Source organism: Aphelocoma coerulescens, chromosome 21, assembly GCF_041296385.1.
Source record: "Aphelocoma coerulescens isolate FSJ_1873_10779 chromosome 21, UR_Acoe_1.0, whole genome shotgun sequence".
NCBI classification, from domain to species: Eukaryota; Metazoa; Chordata; class Aves; order Passeriformes; family Corvidae; genus Aphelocoma; species Aphelocoma coerulescens.
This window is the reverse complement of record NC_091034.1, coordinates 1,519,038-1,546,129: the sequence shown is the minus strand read 5'-3', so window position 1 is coordinate 1,546,129 and position 27,092 is coordinate 1,519,038. Positions and strand designations below refer to the sequence as shown.

General features: G+C 54.5%; 2 protein-coding genes and 1 long non-coding RNA gene across 3 annotated transcripts in view; 2 read left to right on the top strand and 1 right to left on the bottom strand.

The window, feature by feature from the left end:
- IFFO2 (intermediate filament family orphan 2) overlaps positions 1-6,938 on the top strand; it is a 40,875-nt gene extending 33,937 nt beyond the window's left edge. The window contains exons 7-9 of the mRNA XM_069035041.1: positions 2,961-3,050; positions 3,697-3,827; positions 4,568-6,938. Of these exons, the coding sequence (XP_068891142.1) occupies positions 2,961-3,050; positions 3,697-3,827; positions 4,568-4,673 (327 nt within the window). The 3' untranslated portion in view covers positions 4,674-6,938. The remainder of the gene's footprint in view (positions 1-2,960; positions 3,051-3,696; positions 3,828-4,567) is intronic.
- A 2,308-nt stretch (positions 6,939-9,246) lies between these two features.
- Positions 9,247-10,924, bottom strand: LOC138121552 (uncharacterized). The gene is made up of 2 exons (XR_011156213.1): positions 10,856-10,924; positions 9,247-10,471 (listed from the first exon to the last, which is right to left on the bottom strand). It is a non-coding gene; the product is annotated as an uncharacterized lncRNA (long non-coding RNA).
- A 286-nt stretch (positions 10,925-11,210) lies between these two features.
- ALDH4A1 (aldehyde dehydrogenase 4 family member A1) lies at positions 11,211-26,298 on the top strand. Its single transcript, XM_069035189.1, has 15 exons — positions 11,211-11,314; positions 12,372-12,465; positions 12,730-12,822; positions 12,927-12,974; positions 13,268-13,423; positions 13,745-13,894; positions 13,991-14,065; positions 16,515-16,702; positions 17,494-17,567; positions 18,050-18,246; positions 18,590-18,637; positions 20,569-20,721; positions 22,788-22,909; positions 23,594-23,712; positions 24,801-26,298. The coding sequence occupies exons 1-15, from the start codon at positions 11,280-11,282 to the stop codon at positions 24,911-24,913; spliced, it is 1,665 nt and encodes a 554-aa protein (XP_068891290.1). The 5' UTR covers positions 11,211-11,279; the 3' UTR covers positions 24,914-26,298.
- Positions 26,299-27,092: the final 794 nt, after the last annotated feature.

Sequence of the window (27,092 nt, the reverse complement as noted above, 5' to 3'; positions counted from 1 at the left end):
GTTTGGTCTGTGCAATCACTCTGTTGGCCAAACTTTATTTCCTTGGCTCCTTCAAACTGAGTATTTAAAAGTACCAAGTGAGAGGTAAAAAATCCAAGGTGTCTGTTCCAGAGGCATCAGGGAATCTGTCACCCTTGCTCTGGGCTGACAGGAAGTGGTTTAGATGGGTTTTAGGAAAAAATCCTTCCCTGGCTGTGAGGGTGGGCAGGCCCTGGCACAGGGTGCCCAGAGCAGCTGTGGCTGCCCCTGGATCCCTGGCAGTGTCCAAGGCCAGGCTGGATGGGGCTGGGAGCAGCCTGGGACAGTGGAAGGTGTCCCTGCCCGTGGCAGGGGGTGGCACTGGATGATCTTTAAGGTCCCTCCAACCCAAACCAGTCTGGGATTCCGTGATCTTCCCCACAGCACCTCCTTTCTCTGTGCATTGTCATTCACACTTGAATCATGATCATTTGTGGAGTGCAGGGCACGGGGTGGCACAGTTGTTCCTGTGGGGAGCAAAGCAGCCTCGGGGCGGTCTGTGGAAGGTGTCAAAGGACGTAAATCCCACCCCAAACAAAGAACCTGTGGTTGCAGGACCACACGAAGCCCCAGGGATCCTCTGAAGCCGTGAATCTCCCTCTCCCCATCAGAGGGGATCTGCTGGCAGTGGTGGATAATGAGCAGCTTCCTTTTAATCCCTAAGATCCCCGGGAAAGGCAGCTAATGGCAGCGTGCTGCCTCGTCCAGCCACTCCGCAGCCTTCTTAAACCGGCCTGGAGAGGGCTGGGAATGGCTGAGAATGGGCTGGGAACGGGCTGGGAATGGACTGGGAATGGACTGAGAAGGGCTGGGAATGGCTCAGAATGGGCTGAGAATGGGCTGGGAACGGGCTGGAAATGGATTGAGAAGGGCTGGGAATGGCTCGGAATGGGCTGAGAATGGGCTGGGAATGGGTTGAGAAGGGCTGGGAATGGGCTGGAAATGGGTTGAGAAGGACTGGGGATGGGCTGGAAATGGGTTGAGAAGGACTGGGAATGGGCTGGAAATGGGTTGAGAAGGACTGGGGATGGGCTGGGAAAGGCTGGAAATGGGTTGAGAAGGGCTGGGAATGGGCTGGGAAAGTCTGGGAAGAGGATGGAAATGGGTTGAAAAGGACTGGGGATGGGCTGGAAATGGGCTGAGAAGGGCTGGGAATGGGCTGGGAATGGCTCGGAATGACTGGGAATGGGCTGAGAAGGGCTGGGAATGGCTGAGAATAGGCTGAGAAGGGCTGGGAATGACTGGGAATGGGCTGAGAAGGGCTGGGAATGGCTGGGAATGGGCTGGAATGGGCTGGGAATGGGCTGGGAATGGCTGGGAATAGGCTGAGAAGCACTGGGAATGGGCTGGAAATGGGCTGGAAATGGCTGGGAATGGGCTGGAAATGGGCTGGAAATGGGCTGGAAATGGCTGGGAATGGGCTGGGAATGGCTGGGAATGGCTGGGAATGGGCTGGAATGGGCTGGGAAGGGCTGGGAAGGGCTGGGAAGGGCTGGGAATGGCTGTGTTACTGCATCGCTGAGCAGCACAGTGGTGGGAGGTGGGAAATCATCCTGCTGCCTCCCGGCCAGGGAAGATGCTGAGGCAGTAGCCTCGGGAATACGGTCTGGGGCTGGCTGCCAGGGCGTGTCCGTGTTCCACCTCCCTGCTCGTGGATCATCCCTCCGGAGCACTCGGAGGCTGCGGGGATTACTGGGAAGTGCTGGAGCTGCAGAAACCGCGCTGAGCGGGAGAGTGGCAGAGGGATAACGGGGAGCGGGAGAGTGGCGGGGTGATAATGAGGAGCAGGAGAGTGGCAGGGTGATAACGAGGAGCCTTGTGCAGGAATTAATGACAGGCTGATTTGCATAGGCCGGGCGTGCCTGGCTGAGCAGAGCCTTCACAGCAATAGCGCCGAGCCCAGGCCCCGCGCGCGGAAACTCTAAAGATTTTAAGAAGCTTAAATCCTTCTAAATGAAAATTATACAAGGAAAGGGTAGATTTGGCTTGTAGATGGAGGTTCAGAATAAAGACTGCTCCGGCTGTGCCTGCTCTTTAACATGTGCTTTACATGCCTGAATCTTCCTTCCGTGGGTTTTATTCAAGTTCTTACACGCTGCCCTCGCCACCTTCTTTTATGACCTTCCTCCTTAAAGCTCTTCTGCATATAAAAGGATCAGTGGGATGATTCTTGTAACTCCAGGCTGGATAGCCTGGTGTGGGTACCAGGAATGAGCCCTGTAAATCTGCCACAGATGTGGCCAAAGCACGGAAAGGCCGCTAGCACTCATCGGTGCACTCGTGTTAAATCGAGGATGATTTTGCTCTGGAAAGCAGAGCTGCTTGAAGATGTGGAAGAGGTGACACTGTGGTGCCTTTTTGTGCAGCACAAAGTAGCTCTGTGTGTTTGGGAGCCCAGGCTGTACTGTCACTCCAGAGCAGGACAGCATTTGTTCAGCTGCTTTATCCAGCAGTGCCCTGAGGAATTCCAGAGGGGATCCGTGCGTGCACGGGGGGTGCTGGAGGGTAACGATGTGAAACTGGAAAGTGACAATTCCAGGATAAAGCTGTGAGTAGCAGTGTGGTCAGTGCAGGGAAAATGAAAAGTTTCATGGCTGGAGAGCAATTCCAGTCAGTGCAAGTGTGATGAGGCTGTGAAAGGCTCGGGAAAATGCAGGGGTTTGGTGCTCTGGAATGCATCAGGTGCATGGGTTTAATTGTTGGAGCCTTGATCAGCCCTCACCTTTGTGTGTCCAAAGCTGTGCTCGTGGCACAGAAATGTGTTCTCCTGGTATTCCAATTTGAAGAAGAATATTCCTTGCCTGCGTTAAAAAAAAAAAAAAATCAGTGCATGAAGGAACACAACCACCTGCATTTCCAGGGGAGGCTGAATAAAATCCTCCGTTCTCTCCTGAATGCTTTTAGTTCCTTGCTCATTCTTTGTGTTCTCCTTTCCCCTGCAGGAAGAAAACCTGGGAAACTTGATCCATGAAACAGAGTCCTTCTTCAAAACGAGAGACAAGGAATACCAGGAGACAATAGGGCAGATAGAGGTGAGGAGGGGGAGTTGTTCCTAATGGAGGGACACGGGCACGCACCGGGGAGTCCCAGAGGGAAGGAGGAATGTCCATCTATCCAAGAATGCAAAGGCATTTCCCTCTGACATGCCCTGGGGATTTTTCTAAATGCCATTCTCTGTGCTATTATTGCTCCATACTTCAGCACTGAGCATAAATCTGGGGCTGCTGGAGACAGAAAACCTGCAGAACAAAGGGAATAAAACACACTATTATTCTTTTTTATTATTCTATTTTCCCCCCCTTTGTTCTGCATATCCACCCTCACCCTGGGAAATGCTTCCCAAGGTGTGGCCTCACAGGTTGCCAGAAACAACAGCTGGAGCTTCTCAAAATCTCTGCCCTGCCTCCAACAGGCTTTCATTAATTCCTGCCTGTTGACAAACAAGGTGCCAAGAGCAGGAAAACCCCTCCAGGGCTGTTGAGAACCAGCTGTGAAGCTCTGATTGCCCTTCCTGGGCTGGTGAATGCCTTGGCAGTGAGGAGCAGGGAGGTTGACCGTGCACTGCGGGGGGTTTGGGTGGGCTCTGGGCAGCTGAGGCCTCCCCACCAAGGTGGGAAGCGCAGGGAAACTGGGACTGCACCTCACCTGAGGCTGGTTCTTTCCCCTTCTTTCCCCCAGCTGGAACTGGCCACGGCCAAGAGTGACATGAACCGGCACCTGCACGAGTACATGGAAATGTGCAGCATGAAGCGGGGCCTGGACGTGCAGATGGAGACCTGCAGGAGGCTCATCAAGGGCTCAGCTGACAGGTACTGGCATCCTCTGCTGCCCCACGAGCTCCCTCCTGCTGCCTCCTGCCAGCTGGGGCTAAGGGCAGCACTGTCACTGTATGGCTTTGTCTTTGGGAGAATCCTGTGTCCCGGGATCAGCCGGGAAGGGGGGCCTGGAGCAGAGGGTGGGGGGGTCCTACACCCTGTGACAGCTCCAAGGATTCAGCAGCTGCTCCTAAGCACAGGGAGCTGCAGCTCGGGTGGACTTCCAGTCTTGAACATCTCAGATTTAGAACTCTTAAAACCCCAAATTAAATCTCGACTCTGGACTTACGTGAAGAACTTGTTTTTTAATCTTCTCATGTGTTAAGAACCTTACACTATGAGGGATTTCTCTTATCTCTTGCTCAACCCCAGTAGAACAAGATGATAAACTTTCAATTTTCAGGGCTCTGGGTATTAGGGATGCTGAGAGTCTCTGGAGGAGACTTTGCTCTCCATTTCCCCATCAGTAAACCTGGGACAGCCCCTGTGTTTGTGTAGGGGGTGGGTGGGGTGGCAGCTTAATTTTACTGCTGCTATTTACTGTAAACCCAATGTTTGATGTTATTAAAGGGGTTTTTAAATAGCTTTGGGGAGTGCCAACATTTCATGTTAATAAAGGAGTTTTTCAATAGTATTGTGGAGGGAAAGTGACTGTTTTCTTTAAAGATTCTTTTTTTTTCCCTTCCTCCTTCTGTCACTGATATTAAATTTTTTGGCTGCACCTTTCCCTGCAGGAATTCTCCATCTCCCAGCTCCGTAGCCAGCAGCGACTCAGGAAACACAGACGAAATTCAGGACGATTTGGACAGAGAGACGGACGTGGAGCCCATGGTCAGCTGATAGAAAGCGGGAGCACTGCGGTGAAGGGGAAGATGGAGAGCAAAGATTCCAAACCAATTGCTGGGGGAAAGGTGAAAGACTCGAGAGCCCTCGCAGAGGGACTCTGAGGACTCATTCCTACACGCATCCCCTCCCACCCAAGGATTGGTGCTGTACATTTCTACTGTTCTACAAACCATAAATGCGGAGTCCTGTAGGAAAACACGGTGTTCTAATTGTGCCTTTGCCCCAAGCTGAGCCACTTTGAGCTCCAGTGGAATATTAATAGCAGGTGTTTTTATAAAATATGTTCTTTAAAAAAAAAAAAAAAAAGCCAACCAAAGCTGGTAGCAGCAGAGGATGGTGCTGCAGAGGCTCTGGGTACTTCAGTAAGCTGCTGTTTTTATTGAGCTGCTGCACTGATTGGCAAAAGCAACACTGGCAAAAAGAGCAGCAGAACCAAGACAATTATGGTGCAATTTCCAATGTCTGGCACAAAAGAAAAAAAAAAAAGGAATTGCCTCCAAATTGAACTGCAAACGTTTAAAAATCACAGCGGGTTTGGAGACAGCTCGTAGGGGGAAGCAGTTCTCCAGTACTCAAAGGGTTTTCTTCATCCCACCTTTCGGGGTGAGGGAGCCTTTGGGATGTGTACAAGGTTTCTGCTGGACTCCAGGACCTGGAGGAGCAGGACTCAGCTCGGTGGCAAAGCAGGTGGGCACAGGAGGGGTCACTGGGGGGGGACTATCACTGATTAACTACTATGCAAAAACAAAAAAAAAAGCTCGCCTTATTTATGTGGAATGTTTGGTCCCTGCTGGGCTACAGTTATCCCTTGGGAAAAGGAAAGCTAAACCCACATTTGCACACTTAGATGTCTGTAGAGCTGCTTTTGAGGTGGAATGTCATATCACAATGCCTTTGTTTCCAGTGATGGGATTAGGAGGGGAATCAGCCCTTCAGGTCCGTGTTGATTTGTGTCTTTTTTCAGGGTTTTGTTGGGTTTTTTTTTTAGTGTTTGCAGAATTTCCTTTGCTGACAGGGAGATAACTCCATTTTATGCTGCTTCTGTGATGTGTAGAGTGGGGTAGGTGAAGCATCAGGATGCACTGACGTAGATGTAGGCTGGAGACAGGACTTTGGGAGAGATCCAGGCCACTGTTCTTCGGGAAAGCTGAACACTGGGAAATGCTGTAATCCTTTTTAGGGCGTAGTAAACTGAATCCCAAACTGCTGCTGCCCTAGAACTGGGGAGGAACAGCCATGTGCTTTCTCTGTGAGAAAGTGGCAAGACCTTGGCTTTGCCCATCTTTCTGTATTTTTACCCAGGAGAAGCAGCATCAGAAGTCGGATCACTCGGTGGTGGCTGAGGGAACTCCAGCATCACCGAGCTCCTCACGGTTAGAATGGGAATTGTAGCACCTCAGCCAGGTAAAAACAGGGTATAAACCTCAGCCAATAATTTTTTGTTTGTTTTTAGACCAAGATTGAGAGCGTGGTTGATACTGCCCAAAGCCAGCTGTGGAGTTAAGTAGTGGTTGCAAGACTGGGAGTAAATACCAAATGTGTTTGTTTTTCCTGCCAGGAAGCTTGGAAGGTGCTGTGCAGGAGCAGTGCTAGGGCTGGACAGGGAAAATCCCCATCTCAGCACCCTCTCAGTGTTCCAGAAAGGCAAAGTGGCCAATCCTGTGAGCTTCCTGCCTGGTGTTTCCAAGGCTCCGCTGTGTTGGTCTGGGATCCCTGCGAGCAGCCGGTGTCGGTCTGTGTCGCTCCATTCCGTAAAGAGCCACGGGTGTCTTGGAAAATGGCTCATTCCTGGGTGGAAATTCCTCAGTCTGGCACGGCCAGGGAGAGGGGCAGGACCTCGGGGGGTTCCTGGTGGAGCTGTGGGCACAGGAATGTTTTCCCCTGGAGTCTCCCGTGTTGCTGCCTGGCTGTCAGCTCCATCTCCTGCTTCGAGGCCGCGTGGGCTCCCTGCGTTTTCCAGGCTGGGAAGGAGGGCCCAGGCTGATCCATCGGGGTCCACAGTGGGGAGGGCACAATCCACAGCTGATGGCTTCAGTCCAAGCCAGCGCATCCAAGGATATTCCCGTGGTGTCCTTACTGATGGCAATGCTCAGTGCAGAGCAGGTGACAACTCCTTGGATCCTGGGTGTGGGCGAGGGGCTTTCCAAAGCCTGCTCTGTCCTATAAATGTAGATAACTTTTCTCTGGAAGAGAAACCTTATTCCAAAGTGCTCATTCCTGTTATTTCTTAGGTGGCCAAAGTGGTAAATGTGATGTTCACGAGGGCTGCAAGCTGGGGGGTGGCTGGGGGGGTGTTTGGGGTATTTTTTGGAGGGGGCTGGGACTGCATGTTTGAAATCTGTAATTTTGAAGGGTTTCGAGCCCGTTTGAACTTCAGCTGCTCCCGAGGAGCCTCTCCCGAGGCTGAGGAAGCGTCTGCCAAGGCTGGATGTCTGTGATGCTTCAGTGGCCGGGGCAGGCGTTGCTGAGTGTGGTGAAGCAGCTCCTGGAGCCGGCCCCTGGCTCTCCTCCGCCCGGGAACGCTCCTGGCGCTGCCGCCTCGCTGCGGGGTTGTTGGTTTTCCTTAAAAATCAGCGTCCCAGCAGGAAAAAGGCCGAGTGTTCCCAAACACAGGAGCTGTTGTGCTGAGGGCAGGGAATTCCCGAGGCAGGAATTCGGGTGTGGGGTGAGGAGGAGCACCTCTAGTGGGGGAGGGGGTGTGAGGGATGCGGGGCTGTAGTAGAGGGTGTAGAACTCACGTGCTCGGTGGTGATGTGTAGGACAGTAGATTCCCATGGGTGTTGGTGTCTTTCTTATAACCACATGTAATCCCTTTTTAAGGAAGGAAAGGTGTTTTCATACTCGGGGTCGGGGGTTTATTTTCATTTAGGCTGGACCAACCTTTTGGGGGCAGCTGGGGTTGGTCCTTGGGGGTTTCCCTGGGAGGTCGTTGGTTCGAGGTCCTGCTCTGTGTGTGTGGCACCACTCCAGAAACCAGATCAAAGCTCGCCAGAGAAACAACGAAAAAAAAAAAGGAATTTAAATGTAAAAATGCTGGAAATGATTTTGATGACCTCTTCCTTTTTTCCTTTGTAAAGCTGTAAATACTTTATTTTTGTTTTCTATTCTTAATGCGGTGTCATATTGACACTTTTTTAGATTTACAATCAGAAAATCCTCCTCATCCTTTCTCATTTTTTTAAAAGGGGATTTCAAGGAAGCAAATTTTTTTGCTCGTTAGCAGTGTAATAATAGATCAAATTCCTAAACTGGGTTTGTACAAAAATGTTTTCAGTAAACAAATGGCAGTTTGTGGATGCATGTTGTTCAAAAACGTCCAAAGAATAATGTGGTACAAATGTTTTAAAGAATAATGTGGTACAAACATGTTTTTCAAAGACTTAGTGACAGTCGTCTTAGTTCACACAATGAAAAAAAGCAAAATTCTTTAAAAAAAAAAAAGTGTTTGGGGGGGAATGTCATGAAGCTCATCTAAGCTAAATGTGTAATCTATTTATAAAAACACAGTATATATTCTATTTTTATTAGAGGTTTTTAAAGTGCAAACAGATTTCTGTTGCAGATGCAATCGTTCCCTTGTAAAGTCTCTTCTGCTCTGACGAGACCCCCAAATTCTCTGACGGTTCCAAGAGTCAGCGTGGAAATAATCGGGACAGGTTTGGCTGTGGAGCACTCACAGGTCGCTTCCTCCAGGGGAGGCCAACAGGCTCAGCAGCTTTTCTGCCTCTGCAGAATTGCTGCTGCCTCCCTGTGATTTCATTCCCTGATCCCGGAAAGGGTCGGGACCTCCCGAGTCCTGGGAGCGCAGCAGGACAGGCGTTAAAATCTGCCTCAGCCTGGAAGATAAATTATGGTTGTCTGTACCTGTAGAAATTGGGATTAACTCAACCAAACAAAACAACAGGTGGGAATCAGGCCTGAGTCTGCATCTAAAGCTGCTTCTAAAGAGAGATTATATTAATTTTCCTTTTCCATAATCGTTCCTGCCAGCAAAAACACGAGCTGGCTCCCGGGCCGGGCTTGGCTGAGGAAAAGCCGCAGCGGCCGTGGGTGCTCCCGGAGCTCCTTCCCGGTGTTTCCCTTGGCTCTGGGAGCACGGGGAAGGATGTTTGTGTTGGAAGAGCTGCACTGCTGGGAGGTCTCTGTTTCACGTTCGAGTGCTTCATTTTAGAGCTGAATGTTTAAGGAGTGATTTATCCCGGCTGAATTGAGACATCCCCGCGCTTCCATGAGGCAGGAGCACCCCAGTGAGGATTTTCCGCCTTTGGTTTCGGGACTTTTGGGTTTTTATCCTTTTGCACGGGTCCAGGACTCGGCTGCAGGGGAACACACAGGTTTTAAAGCTCTTTGCCTTTGCTGTTGCCACCCCAACGCTTGATTTTAAGCTTTGTAGTGGAACATAACTTGTGTCCCTTTGAGTTTTAACCGAGAAACAAAATTACCAATGGAGGCAACGCACGGTGTCCCGGTGGGAATGAGGGGGTGGAGGTGAGCTGGAAGCACTGCCTGCCGAATTCTCGTGGGAATGGGGTCCCAGCCCCTCTCCCCGCAGAGGGAAGGCTGAGGGCTCGCCCAGGCCCTTGGCAGAGCAGTGAGGAAACACCTGACCCTTTCCTTTGTCTGTTTTTGTGCGAGTTCTGTGTCCTCAGACCCTTCTGCGTTCGCAGGAGCCTTGCAAAGCTTCTCTTTTGAAGGAGCAACAAATTGTGTTTAAGTGTGGGTATTTGGGTGTAGAAATCGCCGATCCCTCCTGATTTGAGGCACTCCAACAGTGAAGCACTTGGGAAGGGGGTGCTTGTGGGTCTGGCCAGCTCCCTTTTTTGGGAAATTATGATGTTAATGCATAAAACAACCCCTGGGGTGGCTTCAGACCTGTGTCATTTCTGTGGCAGAACAGCCCAGGACCACGGTGCCACAAACCCAGCGGGGCTGCCCAGACTGCCACCCCTGAAAGCCGAAATTTCTGTTTAACTGGGGAGGGTTTGAGGGCGGTTAAACCTCGGTCACTGAACAAACACACTCCTTGTGTAACGTGGTTTCACCCAAAGGCTCACGATTCAGCCCCTAAAACACCTTCCTGTGGTTAAAGCAAATGTAGCTACCTTCTGCCAAAAAGAATTATTTATTATTTATCGTGTTCAAGTGGAGGGTATCGATGGCTCTTCCCTCCTGCTGTGTCACTTCTTGTCGGTTCCTCTTTAGGTCACGTAAGAGTTTCTTTTATCCCCAACGAACTACTGATGGTGTGGGAACGCCCCTGGTTACCGTCCCCGTGTAAATATTGTGCTTTATATTCTGTATATTAGCTAATTTTAACGACAAAGACTGGACTGATGATGATGTTGGAGCCCTGGTGGGGAAAGGCCGGAGGATGACCCAGCTCCCGTGCTCTGGAGCGGGGATGGGGCTGGAATGCTGTGCTGGGAACCCGCAGCTTCTGGAATGGGACACCGCCAGTGGATTTCGGACCATGAAATGCTTCAAGAATCCAATCCACGTCAGGAGGAGCCCCGGACACTCCCTCAGCCAGAGCCAGAACCACCCGCTCTCCTCTGAGCTTGGCAGATTTGCTCCATTTTCCTTTTTTTAGTGCCAAAACCGACCCCCACCTCCCCCGTCCCGGGTCTGCTGGCGGCTCTCCGTGTGCTGCTCCGGTGTCCGGCCAGTGTCCGTCCGGTGTCCATCCCTCCGTCCTGCCCGGGCCGGGGCTCAGCCCGCGGTGCCGGACCCCAGGGGCTCCTCTGTGGGAACAGGGGGCGGGAGCTGTCCATGAAACGCGTCCCAGTCGGTCTCTGGTGACGAGGAAAACCACAAAAAACTATAAAATAAATACCGAACTCCTGGTTGAACGGCTCTGTGTGTTAATTCTTGGGGTGGAAAACGCCTCTAAAGCAAAAGGATTTGGGTCTGAGGAGGGAGGGACCATCCTCGTTTCCTAAAAGCCAGGTGATTTGGGGTCCTAAAATAGCCCAAACTCCCCTCAAAATTAGGGTCTTTCAGCTGCTGCTCTTGAAACATGACTCTCCTTGGAAATTAAAAAACTCGCTGCACACCTCAGCCTTCTCCTGGTCCCGCGCCCCAGCCAGGCCTCCCTTTTGGGTTAAAATCCCCCCTTTTTTGGTAATTCTCAGTTCCCAAAGGGGTTCTCCGTTGCTTTTCTCTTTCTCTCTACTCACATCCGCTCCCGCGACCGGGACCCTGCGAGCTCCGCGCGCAGCCCCAGCCGCTCCCTCGCCTCGGGGGGGGGGGAGTTTTGCTGTTGTTTTTCCCGAATTTCCCTTTTTTAAATCACTTTTGGCTCCTTCCCGCGCCCCGCCCCCTCCCACGTGCCGCGCGCGCCGCCGCCCTCCGCTCGGGGCGCAACCATCGCCGCGCGGGGGGGGGGGGAGGGGGGGAACGCGCCGGTGGGGACACCCCACAGCCACCCCGCGGGCGGGGGGGACACGGCCCAGCGAGCGGCGGGCTGGGAGCCGCTCCTGCGGAACGCCGCCCCCCGGGTTTCATTAATTAGTAATTAATCAATGGTTGTGTCTCCTCCCTGCCCTCCCCCCCGCACGGTGGGTGGTGGCGGCCGCGGGCCGGGAGCGCGGCGGGGCCGGGATGTGGCGGCGGCTGCGGGCGCTGCGGGACGGCGGGTGAGTGTGGGGGTCCTTCCCTTCCCTTCCCTTCCCTTCCCTTCCCTTGCCCCCTTCCCGCACCGTCCCCGCCATCCGCGCTGCCGCTTCTGCCATCCCCGCTCCCACCGGGCACCGTCCCGCTGCCAACCGCAGGCACTGCCAGCCCTTGTTTCCCGACTGTTTCCCCACTGTTTTCCCCTTTTCCCGCCTTGTTCCCCTCGTTTTTCCCTTTGTTTTTCCCTTTCCCCCCCCCGTTTTTAGCTGTTTCCCACAGCTTACCTCTTGTTTTCCCTTTTACCCTTGTTTTTACCTGTTTTCCACTGCTTCCTCCTGGTTTTCCTCCTTTACCCCTTTGTTTTCCCCGTTGTCTTCTCCTTTTCTCGTTTTCTTTTTTCTCCCCCTTTTTCCCTGCCCCCACCTTTTCCCCTTCGTTTTCACCCTTTTCCCTTCGTTTTCACCCTTTTCCCTTCGTTTTCACCCTTTCCCCCTTGTCTTCACCCTTTTCCCGTCGTTTTCACCCTTTCCCCCTTGTCTTCACCCTTTTCCCTTCGTTTTCACCCTTTCCCCCTTGTCTTCACCCTTTTCCCGTCGTTTTCACCCTTTCCCCCTTGTCTTCACCCTTTTCCCTTCGTTTTCACCCTTTCCCCCTCCTTTTTCTCCCATTTCCCTCCTGTTTTCGGGCGTTATCGCTGAGCTGGACAGCGGAGCACCCACGCAGGGTTGGAAAGCTGCCAAGGTCGAGCTGTTCCCGGGGCAGGTTCAGAGGTGCCAGGCCGGCTTTTGCCCGCTGGACTTTGCCGGGAGCCAGCGGAGCGTGGGGATGTTGGAGCAGCCCGGATCGATGCGGAGCTCACCCTGTGCCTCGTCCCTTAAAAATGCCTTTCCCAGCACTTTTTCCCGAGCGAGGAGGAGGGATGGTGGGCTGGGGGCTCAGTTCCCGGTTCTGGCATCCGCATCCAGCGGGAGGGATGGAGCAGGGCTGCTTTGGCCGGGATTGAGGTGTCCCTGGGATGCTGGGGAGCGGAGGGAAGGAGGGAACGGAGGGATTGCAGCGCCTGTCCTGCCCCTGTCCCAGGCGGAGATGGCAGCACCGCCCGGCCATCCAGGTGACCAACGAGCCCATCCTGGAGTTCAAGCCGGGGAGCCCCGAGCGAGCGGCGCTCCAGAAGGTACCAGTGCCGGGATTTGGGGATCTTTGGGGCTGGAGGGGCCCGGGCTGTGCTGCAGGTGCTGCACGGCAGCCCCAGGCTCTCCCTGGTGTGACAGCCCCGTCCTGCCCAGCTCCTGCTCCTTCCCCTTGGGGACAGCCGTGCCTCCTGTGGGCACCCCATGCCCAGAGCCTGTTCCCAGGTTCCCTTTGCACGTGGGAAGGAGGGATGGAGGGCAGCTGGAGGGGGTGAGAGCTGCTCCCACCGTGTTCTCCTCTCTGCCAGGCCCTCGCTGACCTGAAGGGCAAAACCGAGGACATCCCGTGCGTCATCGGGGGGGAGGAGGTGTGGACACCCACAGTGAGGTACCAGCTCTCGGTGAGTCGGGGGGTTCTTATTTAATGGGGGAGAACGGAGCAGGGGTGTCCCTGCAGGAGGCTCTCTGGGACTGGTTCCTACAGAGCCTTTTCTTCTCCTTGCAGCCCTTTAACCATGCACACAAGGTGGCCAAGTACTGCTACGCCAGCAAGGTGAGTGGCCCTCCCTGTCCCCCCTCTTCTGGGCTGTTTTGGGGGGAAGCAGCAGTACTTTGCCTGGGTTTAGCAAGCGAAATGCATTTTGTGAGCAGGGAGGCTCCAGGAGCCTTTCCAAGCCCCAGGGATCCCAGAACAAATCCACACCAGGAGCTGCAGATTCGGGGTTGCGATGGCACCAGTGTTTTGTGCCTGGGGGTGGGTGACCCCTCGCTTTTCCCTGTGAGCTGGTGGTGGAGGGGAACCTGGAGAGGCTCCTCTTTGCTGCCTTTCCGCCTTGCCTTCCGTAGGAGCTCATTAACAAAGCCATTAACGCTGCCTTGGCAGCCAGGAAGGAATGGGACCTGAAACCTGTGCAGGACCGGGCCCAGATCTTCCTGAAGGCGGCTGACATGCTGAGCGGGCCCCGGCGAGCAGAAGTGCTGGCCAAGACCATGGTCGGGCAGGTAGGGGATGCAGGGGGGAATCTGGGCTGAGCAGGAGGGAGCTGGGGGAGCAGGGCAGGAAGAGCTGCCGGGGTGGTTTTTGGCAGTGGGAATGGATGTTGATGTCCTGTGAGGGGATACAGGGGGATCCCCACTCCTTGCTGAGAAAGGAGGGAAGCGGGGCTGGGAGCTCCTGGGAGCAGGGTCAGCGTGAGGCCTTGCAGGAGGCTCCATCTTCGAGAACAGAGCTTGGGAGAAGCACCCCACAGACAGCACCGCACCGCTGCAGCTCTGGCTGCTGCATTCCCCCTTCCTGTCGTGGCCCGCGGCCTCTCCCTGCAGGGCAAGACCGTGATCCAGGCGGAGATCGATGCCGCTGCCGAGCTCATCGACTTCTTCCGCTTCAACGCCAAGTACGCGCTGGAGCTGGAGCAGAGCCAGCCCCTCAGCGTGGACATCAGCACCAACTCCATGGTGTACCGGGGGCTGGAGGTGAGCTGAGCCCCTCTGTGCCCACACTGGGTCACCCCACGGGGACAGGCGGCACCACCGTGCTCCCCGTGCTCCCTTTTCCCTGTCCCTCCGCAGGGGTTCGTGGCTGCTGTGTCCCCCTTCAACTTCACGGCCATCGGGGGGAACCTGGCGGGGGCTCCGGCGCTGATGGTGAGTCCTGGGGGTCTGGGGGGGACAGGGGGGATGGGACAGTCCAGGGAAAGGTTGGGAGAGGGACCCTGGCCCTCAGGCTGGGGTTCAGCTGGGCTGGGATGGGCAAGGAGTGAGCTGAGCCTCCCTGGGGCTGTTCCACACCTGGGGCCTGTTGGTCCCCTTGACTGAATCAGCAATTTGCCTTTAATTAACAGAAAACATCCCGGTGTCTGGATTTCCAGGGTGATGGGGGAAGTGTTGGAAAAGCACAAACTGCCCAAACCTGCCCTTCTGGGGTTTTTGTTCTGAAGCAAAATGTCTTTTCCTTCCCAGGCTGGGTTTGGGATCTGGGGAATAAACACAGCTGGGGTTTGATTCCCTACCTGGGCTCAGGGGTGCTGTCAGGACATGAGAGTGTAACCAGTTTGTAGCTGCTCAAATTCCTCTGGGATGACGCTTTTTGAGTGCTGTGGGTTTGTTTGGCAAAGGAAGGCAAGGGCAGGTCGTGGCTCTGCCATTTAGCAGCGAACTGGGAGACAGGAGAGCCCAGCAGGTGTGAAAAAATAACCAAAAAAGTCCAAGTATTGGTAAAAAGCATTTCTGTACATCCCCATTTCTGTGTCCCACCCCATGGAGCACAGGAGCTCCTGCCTTTGAAGGGTGGATTTTGGGGAGAGACTGGAATAACCTGGTGGATTTGGGCCAGGAATAATTAATTTATTGTTGCACTGGGGAAGAAGAAAACCAAACCACAAATTGTCCTCAGCTCTTTGCTAATTAGGCTCAGATTTCTTCCTGGCCCCAAAGAGGGGCCCTCCAGCAGAGCTGGAGCTGGAAGAGGCTGGAGAAAAGAGCTTTTAATTTGGGAAAGTCACATTTAAAGCCATATTTGAGGAGAAGCATTTGAACCTGTCACTTGTGGGCAGGAATGGGGGGACAAGGAAGAGGGTGAGGCCAGCACGGAGCTGGGAAGATTTTTGGGGAGAGAGGTCCCTTCCTTGCACCCCAGGATCCGAGGGAGGCCCTTGGCTTTGGGAAAGCTGGAGATGAGCTCATCCCAGAGCAGATGAGCCCTGCTGGGACGGGGCAGACCCGAGCTGGCAGCTCGGAGTGAAATCTGGGGCATCCTGTGGCTCATCCAGCTCCCCCTCCTCGCGTGTGACAATGAATTCCCACCGGGATGCTGCAGGGTGCTGGAATCCCCCGCCTTGCCCTGGGCCAGCAGCAGAAGGGAGCAGGACATCAGCGGGTGCCTTGAAAAGCTCAGCAGCAGGGGGCACCTGGAATTAAAGTTAGGAGAAAGCGGTGCTTAATAGGGGGATATTAATTAGAGCCCGGTGTTTCAGCCACCACAGCGCACTTCCCGGGGGATTAGACACTGCTTGGGCCTAAAGAGCTGGAGAAATCCGTGCAGTCAGTCCTGGGAACGGGATTTCCTTGGGATTGGAGCAGTTGCTGCACCGGCCCGGAATCCAGGCTGCTGGGAATGCTGTGTCCAGCCGTGGCTGGATTGGATTGCCCAGCAGGCTGGAGGGTTTTGCACGGTGTGGTTTGTTTCTCTCGATGTTTGGAGTGGAAGGATTAGAGGGGACCGGGAAGGAGCTGTTCCCTTCCTGTGGGGTGGGAGGAAGGGACCTCTCTCCCCAGAAATCTTCCCAGCTCCGTGTTGGCTTCACCCTCTTCCTTGTCCCCCCCATTCGTGCCCTACACAAGTGACAGGTTCAAATGCTTCTCCTCAAATACGGCTTTAAATGTGACATTCCCAAATTAAAAGCCGTGCTCAGGGAAGAAGCTGTGCCCAGGACGGATTAGAGGGGCCCGGGAAGGAGCTGTGCCCAGGACGGAGCTGTGCCCAGGACGGAGCTTTTCCGGCACAGCAAGTCCCTGGAAAGCAGGAGACAGAATCCAGAAGTCCCTGTCCAGCCCCCCGAGGGCTGTGAGCCCGTGCAGGGGAGGCCAAGCCGTGTGACAGGGACACGGGGCGGTCACTGGGAGCCGGAGGGAGGCCGTGGCACGGGGCCAAGGGGGTGGGGTGTCACCAGCGCACTTTTCCAGCCCCTCGTGCTGTTTGTGCCCGGCTGATCTGGGCAGGAGGTTTGGTTTTACTGCCCTGCCTGGCACAAACACCTGCTGGGCCCTGCCCAAAGCCGCTGGCGGCGCTGGGGACAGCGGGAGCTCGTTCCTTGGCTGTGTCCTGAGACAGACACCAGGGCCATGTTTCCAGCTCCTCTTAGGGAAGGCAGAGCTCATCCCGGGGAAGGGAGGGTGCAGAAGGCTGGCACAGCGACCTGGTGAGAGAAAAGGGGGGGGGGTTTGTGCCTTCAGCTGAGCAGGGCAATCCCAGCCCATCCCAAACCAGTGCTGGGGGAAGGTGGCTGCGAATCACCGTGAGGTGCCGCCGCTCTGGGACAGTTTTCCAGGGAATTCAGCCATCCCTCATGGAGCTGCTCTCCTCTCCACTCCCCAGGGGAACGTGGTGCTGTGGAAGCCCAGTGACACGGCCCTGCTGTCCAGCTACGCCATCTACAAGATCCTGCTGGAGGCCGGGCTGCCCCCCAACGTGGTGCAGTTCGTGCCCTCGGATGGCCCCGAGTTCGGGGACACCGTCACCAGCTCCGAGCACTTCTGCGGCCTCAACTTCACCGGCAGCGTGCCGTAGGTTGGGGACAGGGATTGCCGGGCAGGGAGGGGGCTGGGGGCTCCCCTGGTGCCCCTTGGAATGCCAGGCCAGCGTTGGGAAGGGCTGCTAGAGCCGGCAGGACGTGGTTGCGCAGTTATATGAAAATAGGGGTTAAAGCTGGTGACAAAAAGTGTCTGAGCAGGGCTTCCGTGCTGTGGGGGGAGTGCTTTTAGCTCTGGGGCTAAACTTGGGGCACAGGGACAGCCAGAGTGGCAGTGACACTTCAGGGGTGCTCTGAGGTGGATTTGTACCCCGGGTGGATTTGTACCCCGGGTGGATTTGTACCTCAGGTGAATTTGTACCCCAGGTGGGTTTGAGCTCGGGCTGTGTGTGGTGGGGGGTCCGCACGGGCTGTCAAAGCCTGGGACCCCGATCCAGGGCCAGGCCACGCTCGGGTGAGCACGGGCTGGGAAGGTGGGGAGCTCATAACTCGGTGTTTGTGGCTGAGCCTCCCGCTGCGAGGCCATTACCATTTTTATTGTTTTCCAGTCGAGGGGTTTGTCACAGTGAGGCCTGAAAGGAAGGGGGGAAAGGGGAGGAACAGAAACTTCTGGATGCTCACTCCATGCTCTTCCCTGGGACTGCAGCAGTTTATTTTTAAAACCGTAGGGTTTTAAACCGTGGAGCCTTTGCTTTGATACCTGTGCTCCCCTTCCCACTTCCCTGTGCAGGGCATCCCTTTTTTGGGGGGTTTCCCATCAGGGCACATCCTTTCCCTGTGTGCAGAGACAGGAGTGCCCTGACCAGCTCCTCGCTCCTCTTCCAGGACTTTCAAGCGGCTCTGGAAGCAGGTCTCGGAAAACCTGGATCGCTACCGCAATTTCCCGCGCCTGGCTGGAGGTACCAGCCTCTCCTCCCACCGTTTTGGGGCGATGCAGGGCTGAGGGGGCAGCTTCTCCTCTGCTCGGGCAGGAGAGGGTCAGGATTGCTGTCCCTGTGGGCAGAGGACGCAGGAAATCACTGGGTATTCAGAGTTGTGGGAGTGGCACGGGATGGGATTTTGGGGTGGGGAGGTGGCGCTTGGGTGGGAGGTGATGGTTGGAGTCCCAAGGCTTGGAGTCCCAAGGTTTGGAGTCCCAAAGTTTGGGAATTTAGGTTGGTCCCTTTCCCATGAGTTTTATCCACCTGCTCTTCCACGAGTTTTATCCCCCTGTTCTCCCATGAGTTCTATCCGCCTGCTCCAGGGTTGTGCCCCCAGGCTCACGCCTCTCCCCGTTCCCCTCAGAGCCCCACCCAGGCAGGGCGAGCCCGAGGCCCCTTTTCGGAGCTGCCACACCCTGACAGCTCCTCCCCTGTCCCTTTTCCCTCCCATCCACGCCCAGAGTGCGGAGGGAAGAACTTCCACGTGGTGCACAGCTCGGCCGACGTGGGCAGCGCCGTGAACGCGACCCTGCGCTCGGCCTTCGAGTTCGGCGGCCAGAAATGCTCCGCCTGCTCCCGGCTCTACGCCCCGGCCTCGCTGTGGCCCCACATCAAAGAGAAGCTGCTGGAGGAGCACGGGAAGATCAAAGTGGGAGATGTGAGCGGAGCTGCCGGGCTGCTGAAGGGCTTTGCGGCTCAGCGGGAGGCTGATGGGATTAGGGGCTGCGGTAACTGGCTGCTAATTCCCATTGAACCGAGCTTTTCATCCCCGGCTGCTCCCCCCACCGCCCCTCCGAGCCTTCCCCCCCAGCTTCTGGCCGTGATTAGAAATTAACTTGTAGCCACAGTCTGCAGGGAGGGCTGGGCCAGCTCTTCAATGAGAAGGGGAGCTCCTCAGACACGGGGAAGAATTTTTGGGGGAATTGCAGCTCCCCCAGGCTCCTGAGGGAGCTCTGAGGCTCAGGGCGTGCTCACGTCCCCTCCTTTCTGCCTCCCCGCAGCCCGCCCAGGACTTCGGGACGTTCTTCTCGGCGGTGATCGATGACAAGGTGAGCTCAGAACAGCACCAGGCTCCCCCAGTGTGGGGTTTGCTGCTGACAGCAAAGTGGGGACATCAGGGATCAGCTAAAAGCTGAGTATCAGCTGAGCACTGCATGCCCTCCTCTTGAAAAGTGGGGAATTTCCCTCAGAAAAAACTCTGGAAATCACATTTTTGCATGGCATGCTCTTGAAAAGTGGGGTTTTTCCCTCAGAAATTACCCTGGATGTTAATTTTTTGCATGGCCTGCTCTTGAAAAGTGACGTTTTTCCCTCAGAAATTACCTTGGACATGAGTTTTTTGCATGGCCTGCTCTTGAAAAGTGAAGTTTTTCCCTCAGAAATTACCCTGGATATGAGTTTTTTGCATGGCCTGCTCCTGAAAATTGGGGTTTTTCCCTCAGAAATTACCCTGGATGTTAATTTTTTGCACGGCCTGCTCTTGAAAAGTTGGGGTTTTCCCTCAGAAATGACCCTGGACAGGAGTTTTTTGCATGGCCTGCTCTTGAAAAGTGGGATATTTCCCTCAGAAATTATCCTGGATATGAGGTTTTTGTGTTCCCTGTTCTTGAAAAGTGAGGTTTTTCCCTCAGAAATTACCTTGGACATGAGTTTTTTGCATCGCCTGCTCTTGAAAAGTGAGGTTTTTTCCCTCAGAAATTATCCTGGACGTGAGTTTTTTGCATGGCCTCCTCTTGAAAAGTGGGATGTTTTTTCCTCAGAAATGACCCTGGACATGAGGTTTTTTGCATGGCCTGCTCCTGAAAAGTGGGGTATTTCCCTCAGAAATTATCCTGGATATGAGGTTTTTGTGTTCCCTGCTCTTGAAAAGTGGGGTATTTCCCTCAGAAATTATCCTGGATATGAGGTTTTTGTGTTCCCTGCTCTTGAGAAGTGGGTTTTTTCCCTCAGAAATGACCCTGGACATGAGGTTTTTTGCATGGCCTCCTCTTGAAAAGTGGGGGTTTTCCCTCAGAAATTATCCTGGATATGAGGTTTTTGTGTTCCCTGCTTTTGAAAAGTGAGGTTTTTCCCTCAGAAATGACCCTGGACAGGAGTTTTTTGCATGGCCTGCTCTTGAAAAGTGGGATATTTCCCTCAGAAATTATCCTGGATATGAGGTTTTTGTGTTCCCTGTTCTTGTAAAGTGAGGTTTTTCCCTCAGAAATTACCTTGGACATGAGTTTTTTGCATCGCCTGCTCTTGAAAAGTGAGGTTTTTTCCCTCAGAAATTATCCTGGACGTGAGTTTTTTGCATGGCCTCCTCTTGAAAAGTGGGATGTTTTTTCCTCAGAAATGACCCTGGACATGAGGTTTTTTGCATGGCCTGCTCCTGAAAAGAGGGGTATTTCCCTCAGAAATTATCCTGGATATGAGGTTTTTGTGTTCCCTGCTCTTGAGAAGTGGGGTATTTCCCTCAGAAATTATCCTGGATATGAGGTTTTTGTGTTCCCTGCTCTTGAAAAGTGGGGTATTTCCCTCAGAAATTATCCTGGATATGAGGTTTTTGTGTTCCCTGCTCTTGAGAAGTGGGTTTTTTCCCTCAGAAATGACCCTGGACATGAGGTTTTTTGCATGGCCTCCTCTTGAAAAGTGGGGGTTTTCCCTCAGAAATTATCCTGGATATGAGGTTTTTGTGTTCCCTGCTTTTGAAAAGTGAGGTTTTTCCCTCAGAAATGACCCTGGACAGGAGTTTTTTGCATGGCCTGCTCTTGAGAAGTGGGTTTTTTCCCTCAGAAATGACCCCTGGACATGAGTTTTTTTTGTGTGCATTCCCAGCTCCCAATCCCCCTCCTGAGCCGGGAGAGCACCAAGAGCGCCGTGCCCCTGAGAGGAATTACCCAAACCCCCTTTTCAGCCCCCCAAACCCCCTTTTCAGCCCCCCAAACCCCCTTTCAGCCCCCCAAAATCACTCTTTTCCTGTCGCCCCCTTTTCCCCAAGTCCTTCGCACGGATCAAGAAGTGGCTGGAGCACGCCCGGAGCTCGCCCAACCTGACCATCCTGGCGGGCGGCGGCTGCGACGACAGCGTGGGGTACTTTGTGGAGCCCTGCATCGTGGAGAGCAAGGACCCCCAGGACCCCATCATGAAAGAGGTGGGAGCAGCTGTGGAGGAGGGATCCCCATCCCAAAATCCCTGCGGGACACGGGGGGAGCTGCTGCATCCTGCGGGGATGGATCTGTTCATGATGGAGCTGATTGGGGCAGGGGGAGCACCCACTGCTCCTTCCTGGGGCTGATCCCAGGGTTTGGGGCTGCACAGGAGAGTTTTGGGCTAGTCTGGGAGATTTTGGGGCTAATCCTCGCGGGGCGTGTAGTTATTTGGGTTGCACAGGAGATTTTGGGGCCAATCCTCACGGGGTCTGTTGGTTTTTGGGCGATCCTCATGGGGTTTGTTATTTTCTGGGGGCAATCCTCATGGTTTGTGGTGTTCTTTGGGCTGCACTGGAGATTTTTGGGCCCATCCTCGTGGGTTTTGTTGTGTTTTGGGGCCAATCCTCATGGTTTGTGGGTTTTTTTGGGCCAGTCCTGATGGGGTATGTGGTTTTTTTGGGCTGATCCTGATGGTTTGTGTCATTTCTTTGGGCTCCCAGGAGATTTTGGGCCTGATCCTCATGGATTTTGTTATTTTTTGGGCTGATCCTGATGGTTTTTGTCATTCTTTGTACTCCCAGGAGATTTTTGGCCTGATCCTCATTGTTCTTTGGGCTCACAGAAGATTTTTGGGGGTGATCCTCACAGTGTGTGATGTTTTTTGGGTTGCACAGGACATTTTTGGGCCCATCCTCGGGGGTTTTGTTATTTTTTGGGGCCAATCCTCATGGTTTGTGGTGTTCTTTGGGCTGCACTGGAGATTTTTGGGCCAATCCTCATGGTTTGTGGTTAGTTTTGGGCCAATCCTGATGGGGTGTGGGGTTTTTTTGGGCCGATCCTGATGGTTTGTGTCATTTCTTTGGGCTCCCAGGAGATTTTGGGCCTGATCCTCATGGATTTTGTTATTTTTTGGGCTGATCCTGATGGTTTTTGTCATTCTTTGTACTCTCAGGAGATTTTGGGGCCGATCCTCACAGGGTGTGTAGCTATTTGGGCTGCACAGGAGATTTTTGGCCTGGTCCTCACTGGATTTTTGGGCCAATCCTCATGATTTGTGTCGTTTTTCAGGCCAATCCTCATGATTTGTGTTGGTTTTTGGGCTGCACAGGAGATTTTTGGGCTGATCTGGGGGATTTTGGGGCTGATCCTCACAGGGTGTGTAGCTATTTGGGTTGCACTGGAGATTTTTGGCCTGATCCTCATTGTTCTTTGGGCTCACAGAAGATTTTTGGGCCAAATCCTCACGGTGTGTGACGTTATTTGGGTTGCACAGGACATTTTTGGGCCAATCCTCGTGGGTTTTGTTATTTTTTGGGGCCAATCCTCATGGTTTGTGGTGTTCTTTGGGCTGCACTGGAGATTTTTGGGCCAATCCTCATGGTTTGTGGTTAGTTTTGGGCCAATCCTGATGGGGTGTGGGGTTTTTTTGGGCTGATCCTGATGGTTTGATTCATTCTTTGGGCTCCCAGGAGATTTTGGGCCTGATCCTCATGGATTTTGTTATTTTTTGGGCTGATCCTGATGGTTTTTGTCATTCTTTGTACTCTCAGGAGATTTTGGGGCCGATCCTCACAGGGTGTGTAGCTATTTGGGCTGCACAGGAGATTTTTGGCCTGGTCCTCACTGGATTTTTGGGCCAATCCTCATGATTTGTGTCGTTTTTCAGGCCAATCCTCATGATTTGTGTTGGTTTTTGGGCTGCACAGGAGATTTTTGGGCTGATCTGGGGGATTTTGGGGCTGATCCTCACAGGGTGTGTAGCTATTTGGGTTGCACTGGAGATTTTTGGCCTGATCCTCATTGTTCTTTGGGCTCACAGAAGATTTTTGGGGGTGATCCTCACAGTGTGTGACGTTATTTGGGTTGCACAGGACATTTTTGGGCCCATCCTCGTGGGTTTTGTTATTTTTTGGGGCCAATCCTCATGGTTTGTGGTGTTCTTTGGGCTGCACTGGAGATTTTTGGGCCAATCCTGATGGGGTGTGTGGTTTTTTTGGGCCGATCCTGATGGGGTGTGTGGTTTTTTTGGGCCGATCCTGATGGTTTGTGCCATTCTTTGGGCTCCCAGGAGATTTTTGGGCCGATCCTGACGGTTTTTGTGTATCCCGAGAATCGCTACAAGGAGGTGCTGGAGCTCATCGACACCACCACCCCCTACGGCCTCACGGGGGCGGTCTTCGCCCAGGAGAAGTGAGTCCCAAAATTCCCCAAATTCCCCTGAAAAGCAACCGGGGATATTTTCCCTGTCTGAAGTGAGCCCCGGATCTTCCTCCTCTCCAGAGGAGGAAAGAGCATTTCCCACAAAGCTCGTGCTGCTTTTAGTGCTCCTCCTGCACGGAGTTTGAAAGTGGTTTCTTAGCCTAAAAAAAGCTTTTTTTCAGGAAGGAATGATCCCAAAGGAATGTTTGGAGCATGTGAGGGGTGAACCCACGGCCCAGGGGGAGGGCAAAGAGCAGTGTAACCTCAGAGAGAATCACCCAAAAGTTATCACAGAATCCTGGGATGGTTTGGGGTGGAAGGGACCTTAAAGTTGATCCAGTGCTTTGGGCAGGGACACCTCCCACTGTCCCAGGCTGCTCCAAGCCCCATCCAGCCTGGCCTGGGACACTTCCAGGCATCCAGGGGCAGCCACAGCTTCCCTGGACAATGAGAGATAACGAGCTTCATTTTATCACCACAAAACTTAAATAGAGAAAGAAATTGATAAAAACCCCAAGGCTGGGATAACGCAGGAGATGAGTGTGTGTGTGAAACCCCCGAGGTTTTTGGAATTGTGCACGAGGAAACCCAAACTCCTTTTTTGCCCAGTTTTAGTGGCTCTGAGGGAGCCACAGATCCTGGGGGGTGCTCAGGGCTGTGCCTGTCCTTGGCCAGGAAAGTCATCGAGGAGTCCCGGAGGCTGCTGCGCAACGCCGCCGGCAACTTCTACATCAACGACAAATCCACGGGCGCCGTGGTGGCCCAGCAGCCCTTCGGGGGCTCCCGCATCTCAGGTGCCACCAGCGCTCCCGGCCGGGCCCTTCCCAGCTCGGCTCCGCGTCCCTCCGCGTCCCTCCTTGTCCTTCCATGTCCCTCCTTGTCCCCATCCCTGCATGTCCCTCCTGTCCCTCCCATCCCTTGTGTCCCCTGTGTCCTTCCCATCCTCTGTGTCCCTCCTGTCTCTTGTGTCCCTCCATGTCCCTCCCATCCCTCTGTGTCCCTTCTGTGCTCCGTGTCCCTCCACGTCCCCATCCTCCGTGTCCCTCCTGTCTCTTGTGTCCCTCCATGTCCCTCTGTGTCCCCTTCTGTCCTCCATGTCCTTCCCTGTCCCTCCATGTCCCTCCCATTTTTCATATCCCTTGTCCTTGGTGTCCCTCCCACCCTCCATGTCATTCCCATCCCTCTGTCTCTCCCGTCCTCCTTGTCCTTCCATGTCCCTCCTGTGCTCAGTGTCCCTCCCATCCCTCTGTCCCTCCTGTCCTTCCACATCCCTCCTTGTCCCCATCCCTGCATGTCCCTCCCATCCCTCCCATCCCTTGTGTCCTGTGTCCTTCCCATCCTCTGTGTCCCTCCCATCTCTTTGCATCCCTCCTGTGCTCTGTGTCCCTCCATGTCCCCATCCTCCATGTCCCTCCCATCCCTCTGTGTCCCTTCTGTGCTCCGTGTCCCTCCATGTCCCTCTGTGTCCCTCCATGCCCCTCTGTGTCCATCCCATCCCTCTGTGTCCCTCCTGTCTTTCCACGTCCCTCCTTGTCCCCATCCCTGCATGTCCCTCCTGTCCCTCCCATCCCTTATGTCCCCTGTGTCCTTCCTATCCTCTGTGTCCCTCCATGTCCCCATCTTCCGTGTCCCTCCTGTCTCTTGTGTCCCTCCGTGTCCCTCCCATCCCTTCATGTCCCTCCCATCCCTCTGTGTCCCTTCTGTGCTCCGTGTCCCTCCATGTCCCCATCCTCCATGTCCCTCCCATCCCTCTGTGTCCCTCCTGTGCTCTGTGTCCCTCCATGTCCTTCCCATTCCTCTATGTCCCTCCTGTCCCTAGCGTCCCTCTGTGTCCCTGCCACCCTCAGTGGTGTCACCAGCCCTTTCTGCCGTCCCCTCACAGGCACCAATGACAAACCTGGGGGTCCCCACTACATCCTGCGCTGGACGTCCCCTCAGGCCATCAAGGAGACGCACGTGCCCCTGCGGGACTGGCGCTATGCCTACATGCAGTGACATTGGGGACACTGAGCCCTGGGGTGACAGCTGCCACTCCACACAGCACTTAAACTACTGATCTCTAACCCGCCCCACTTAGGAGTTATTAAAAAAAAGGAAAAAAAAAAAAAAAGTGTTATTAAATTGTAAGCTTGGAAGTGCTCATGGTTTCCTCAGGCACGTGGCACTGGGGGACACAATGGTGAATGTGGCAGTGGTTGGATATGATGATCCTAAAGGTCTTTTCCAACCTCAGTGATTCTGTGTGAGCATGCTTCGTTAGGTCAGTCATTAATTAAGGGGTGGCTGCAGAGGCACAGCTGGACCCCATCTCCCTTTTCCTCCCAGTTTTCCCATCCCCAGCAGCCCAGAGTGGTTCCCTCCCCCCGGGGCTGAGCAGGAATCGAAGCAGGAGATGAGGGTTAGGAGGCCCCGTCCCTGTCACTGGTACTGAGCATTGTCCCTCCCTGTGTCCCCACCAGCCCCAATCCCTGCCTGCGGCGGGGGGAGCCGGCCTGGTTCCACACCCTGAGCTGGGTTTGCTCCCCAGCCCTGAGCCAGAGCAAAGCCTCACACCCCACCAAGTCTGGGAAGGGAACTCGGCAGCAGGAACCTCGTGCCAGGAGAGGGCAGCTGTGGTGCTGCTCGGAAATGAGCTCTAGTGCCTTATTCCAGCCTCATTCCAGCCTCATTCCATCCCTCAAAGCCCTCGGCCGGGGTTGCCTGCACGAGACCTCCCAGCTGGGCTCAGCCGTGGGGCAGAGGAGCAGCAGCACCCCCTTGGTCCCCTGGTTTCGTTCTTGGGGACAAGGCTGGGCTGCCTCTGCTGTTCCCATCAGCTCTTGGCTGCTTCCCCTGCTCTGATCCCTGTGTGGGCACTGGAAGGAATGGGAGAGGCGTTGAGATGTTTCAGGAATGTTCCTGCACGAGCAGCCCGGGTGGGGGAACCGTCCCTCACCACCCCTGCGAGGAGCAGGAGCTCCAGGACCCCTCTCCCATTCTGGGAAGCTCCTGTCCCACCTGCCCCCATCCCCAGGGCTCTGCCAGCTGTCGAGTTCAGGCCTTAAACCAGGACTTAAACCAGGCCTTAAATCGGGCCTGATCCTGGGGTGTCCCTCAGCCAGGGCTCGGTGGTGGGACCTGCAGTGCACACGGGAAAAGGGATCTGCAACACAAGGCCCTGCCTCCTCCAGGCTCAGCTCTAATTCACAAACGTGTTTGTTTCTAACCCATAGAATTAATTACTGCTAATTAACGGGATTTGCGGGTGGATGGAACCCTGGCACGGAGTGTTGGGGTCAGTGGTGACCCCAGTCCGTCTATGGGGCAGGGAGGAGTGGTTGGAATTCCTGTGGATCCTGGCTCAGCTAGAAAAATGTGCAATAAAATCATTTTCAAGCCTCTTTGTGTTGCTTCTGTGAATTATTTCTCCGGATTGCTGTCAGATAGAGAGCGAGAGCGAGTCGGCATTGGGGACCTTTAAATAAAACCAACCCAGCTTTAAATTTTCTGCTAAAACAAAGATTCAGGGAGAGAGAGGCAGGAATGACAAGGGGCCTCGTTCACAATGCCAGGATGGTTTGGGTGGGAAGGGACCTTAAAGCCCATCCAGTTCCACCCCTGCCATGGGCAGGCACACCTTCCACAGTCCCAGGCTGCTCCAAGCCCCAATGTCCAGCCTGGCCTTGGACACTGCCAGGGATCCAGGGGCAGCCCCAGCTGCTCTGGGCACCCTGTGCCAGGGCCTGCCCACCCTCACAGGAAGGAATTCCTTCCCAGTATCCCACCCAACCCTGCCCTCTGGCAGTGGGAAGCCACTCCCCCTTGTCCTCATCGATGTTACTCCAAAGCATCCCGGTGCCGCACGCTGGGAGGGCACGAGGGAGCCCTGCTCTGCCCCCAGCCGACCCCAAACCCCCGGCAGGGAGAGAACCCCAAACCCCTGCAGGGAGGAGAGAACCCCAAAGAACCCCAAACCCCCAGCAGGGAAGGGAATACCCCAAACCCCCAGCAGGGAGGAGAGAATCCCAAAGAACCCCAAAGCCCAGCAGGAGGGGAATACCCCAAACCCCCAGCAGGGAGGAGAGAACCCCAAAGAACCCCAAACCCCCAGCAGGGAAGGGAATACCCCAAACCCCGAGAAGGGAGGAGAGAACCCCAAACCCCCAGCAGGGAGGAGAGAACCCCAAAGAACCCC

Bases quoted from the DNA above. Each gene is read 5' to 3' on its own strand.
- ALDH4A1 (XM_069035189.1), top strand. From the start codon at position 11,280: ATGTGGCGGCGGCTGCGGGCGCTGCGGGACGGCGG. The intron at 14,066-16,514 runs GTGAGTCCTGGG...TCCACTCCCCAG, and splicing joins CGGGGGCTCCGGCGCTGATG to GGGAACGTGGTGCTGTGGAA. The intron at 18,247-18,589 runs GTGAGCGGAGCT...GCCTCCCCGCAG, and splicing joins GGAAGATCAAAGTGGGAGAT to CCCGCCCAGGACTTCGGGAC.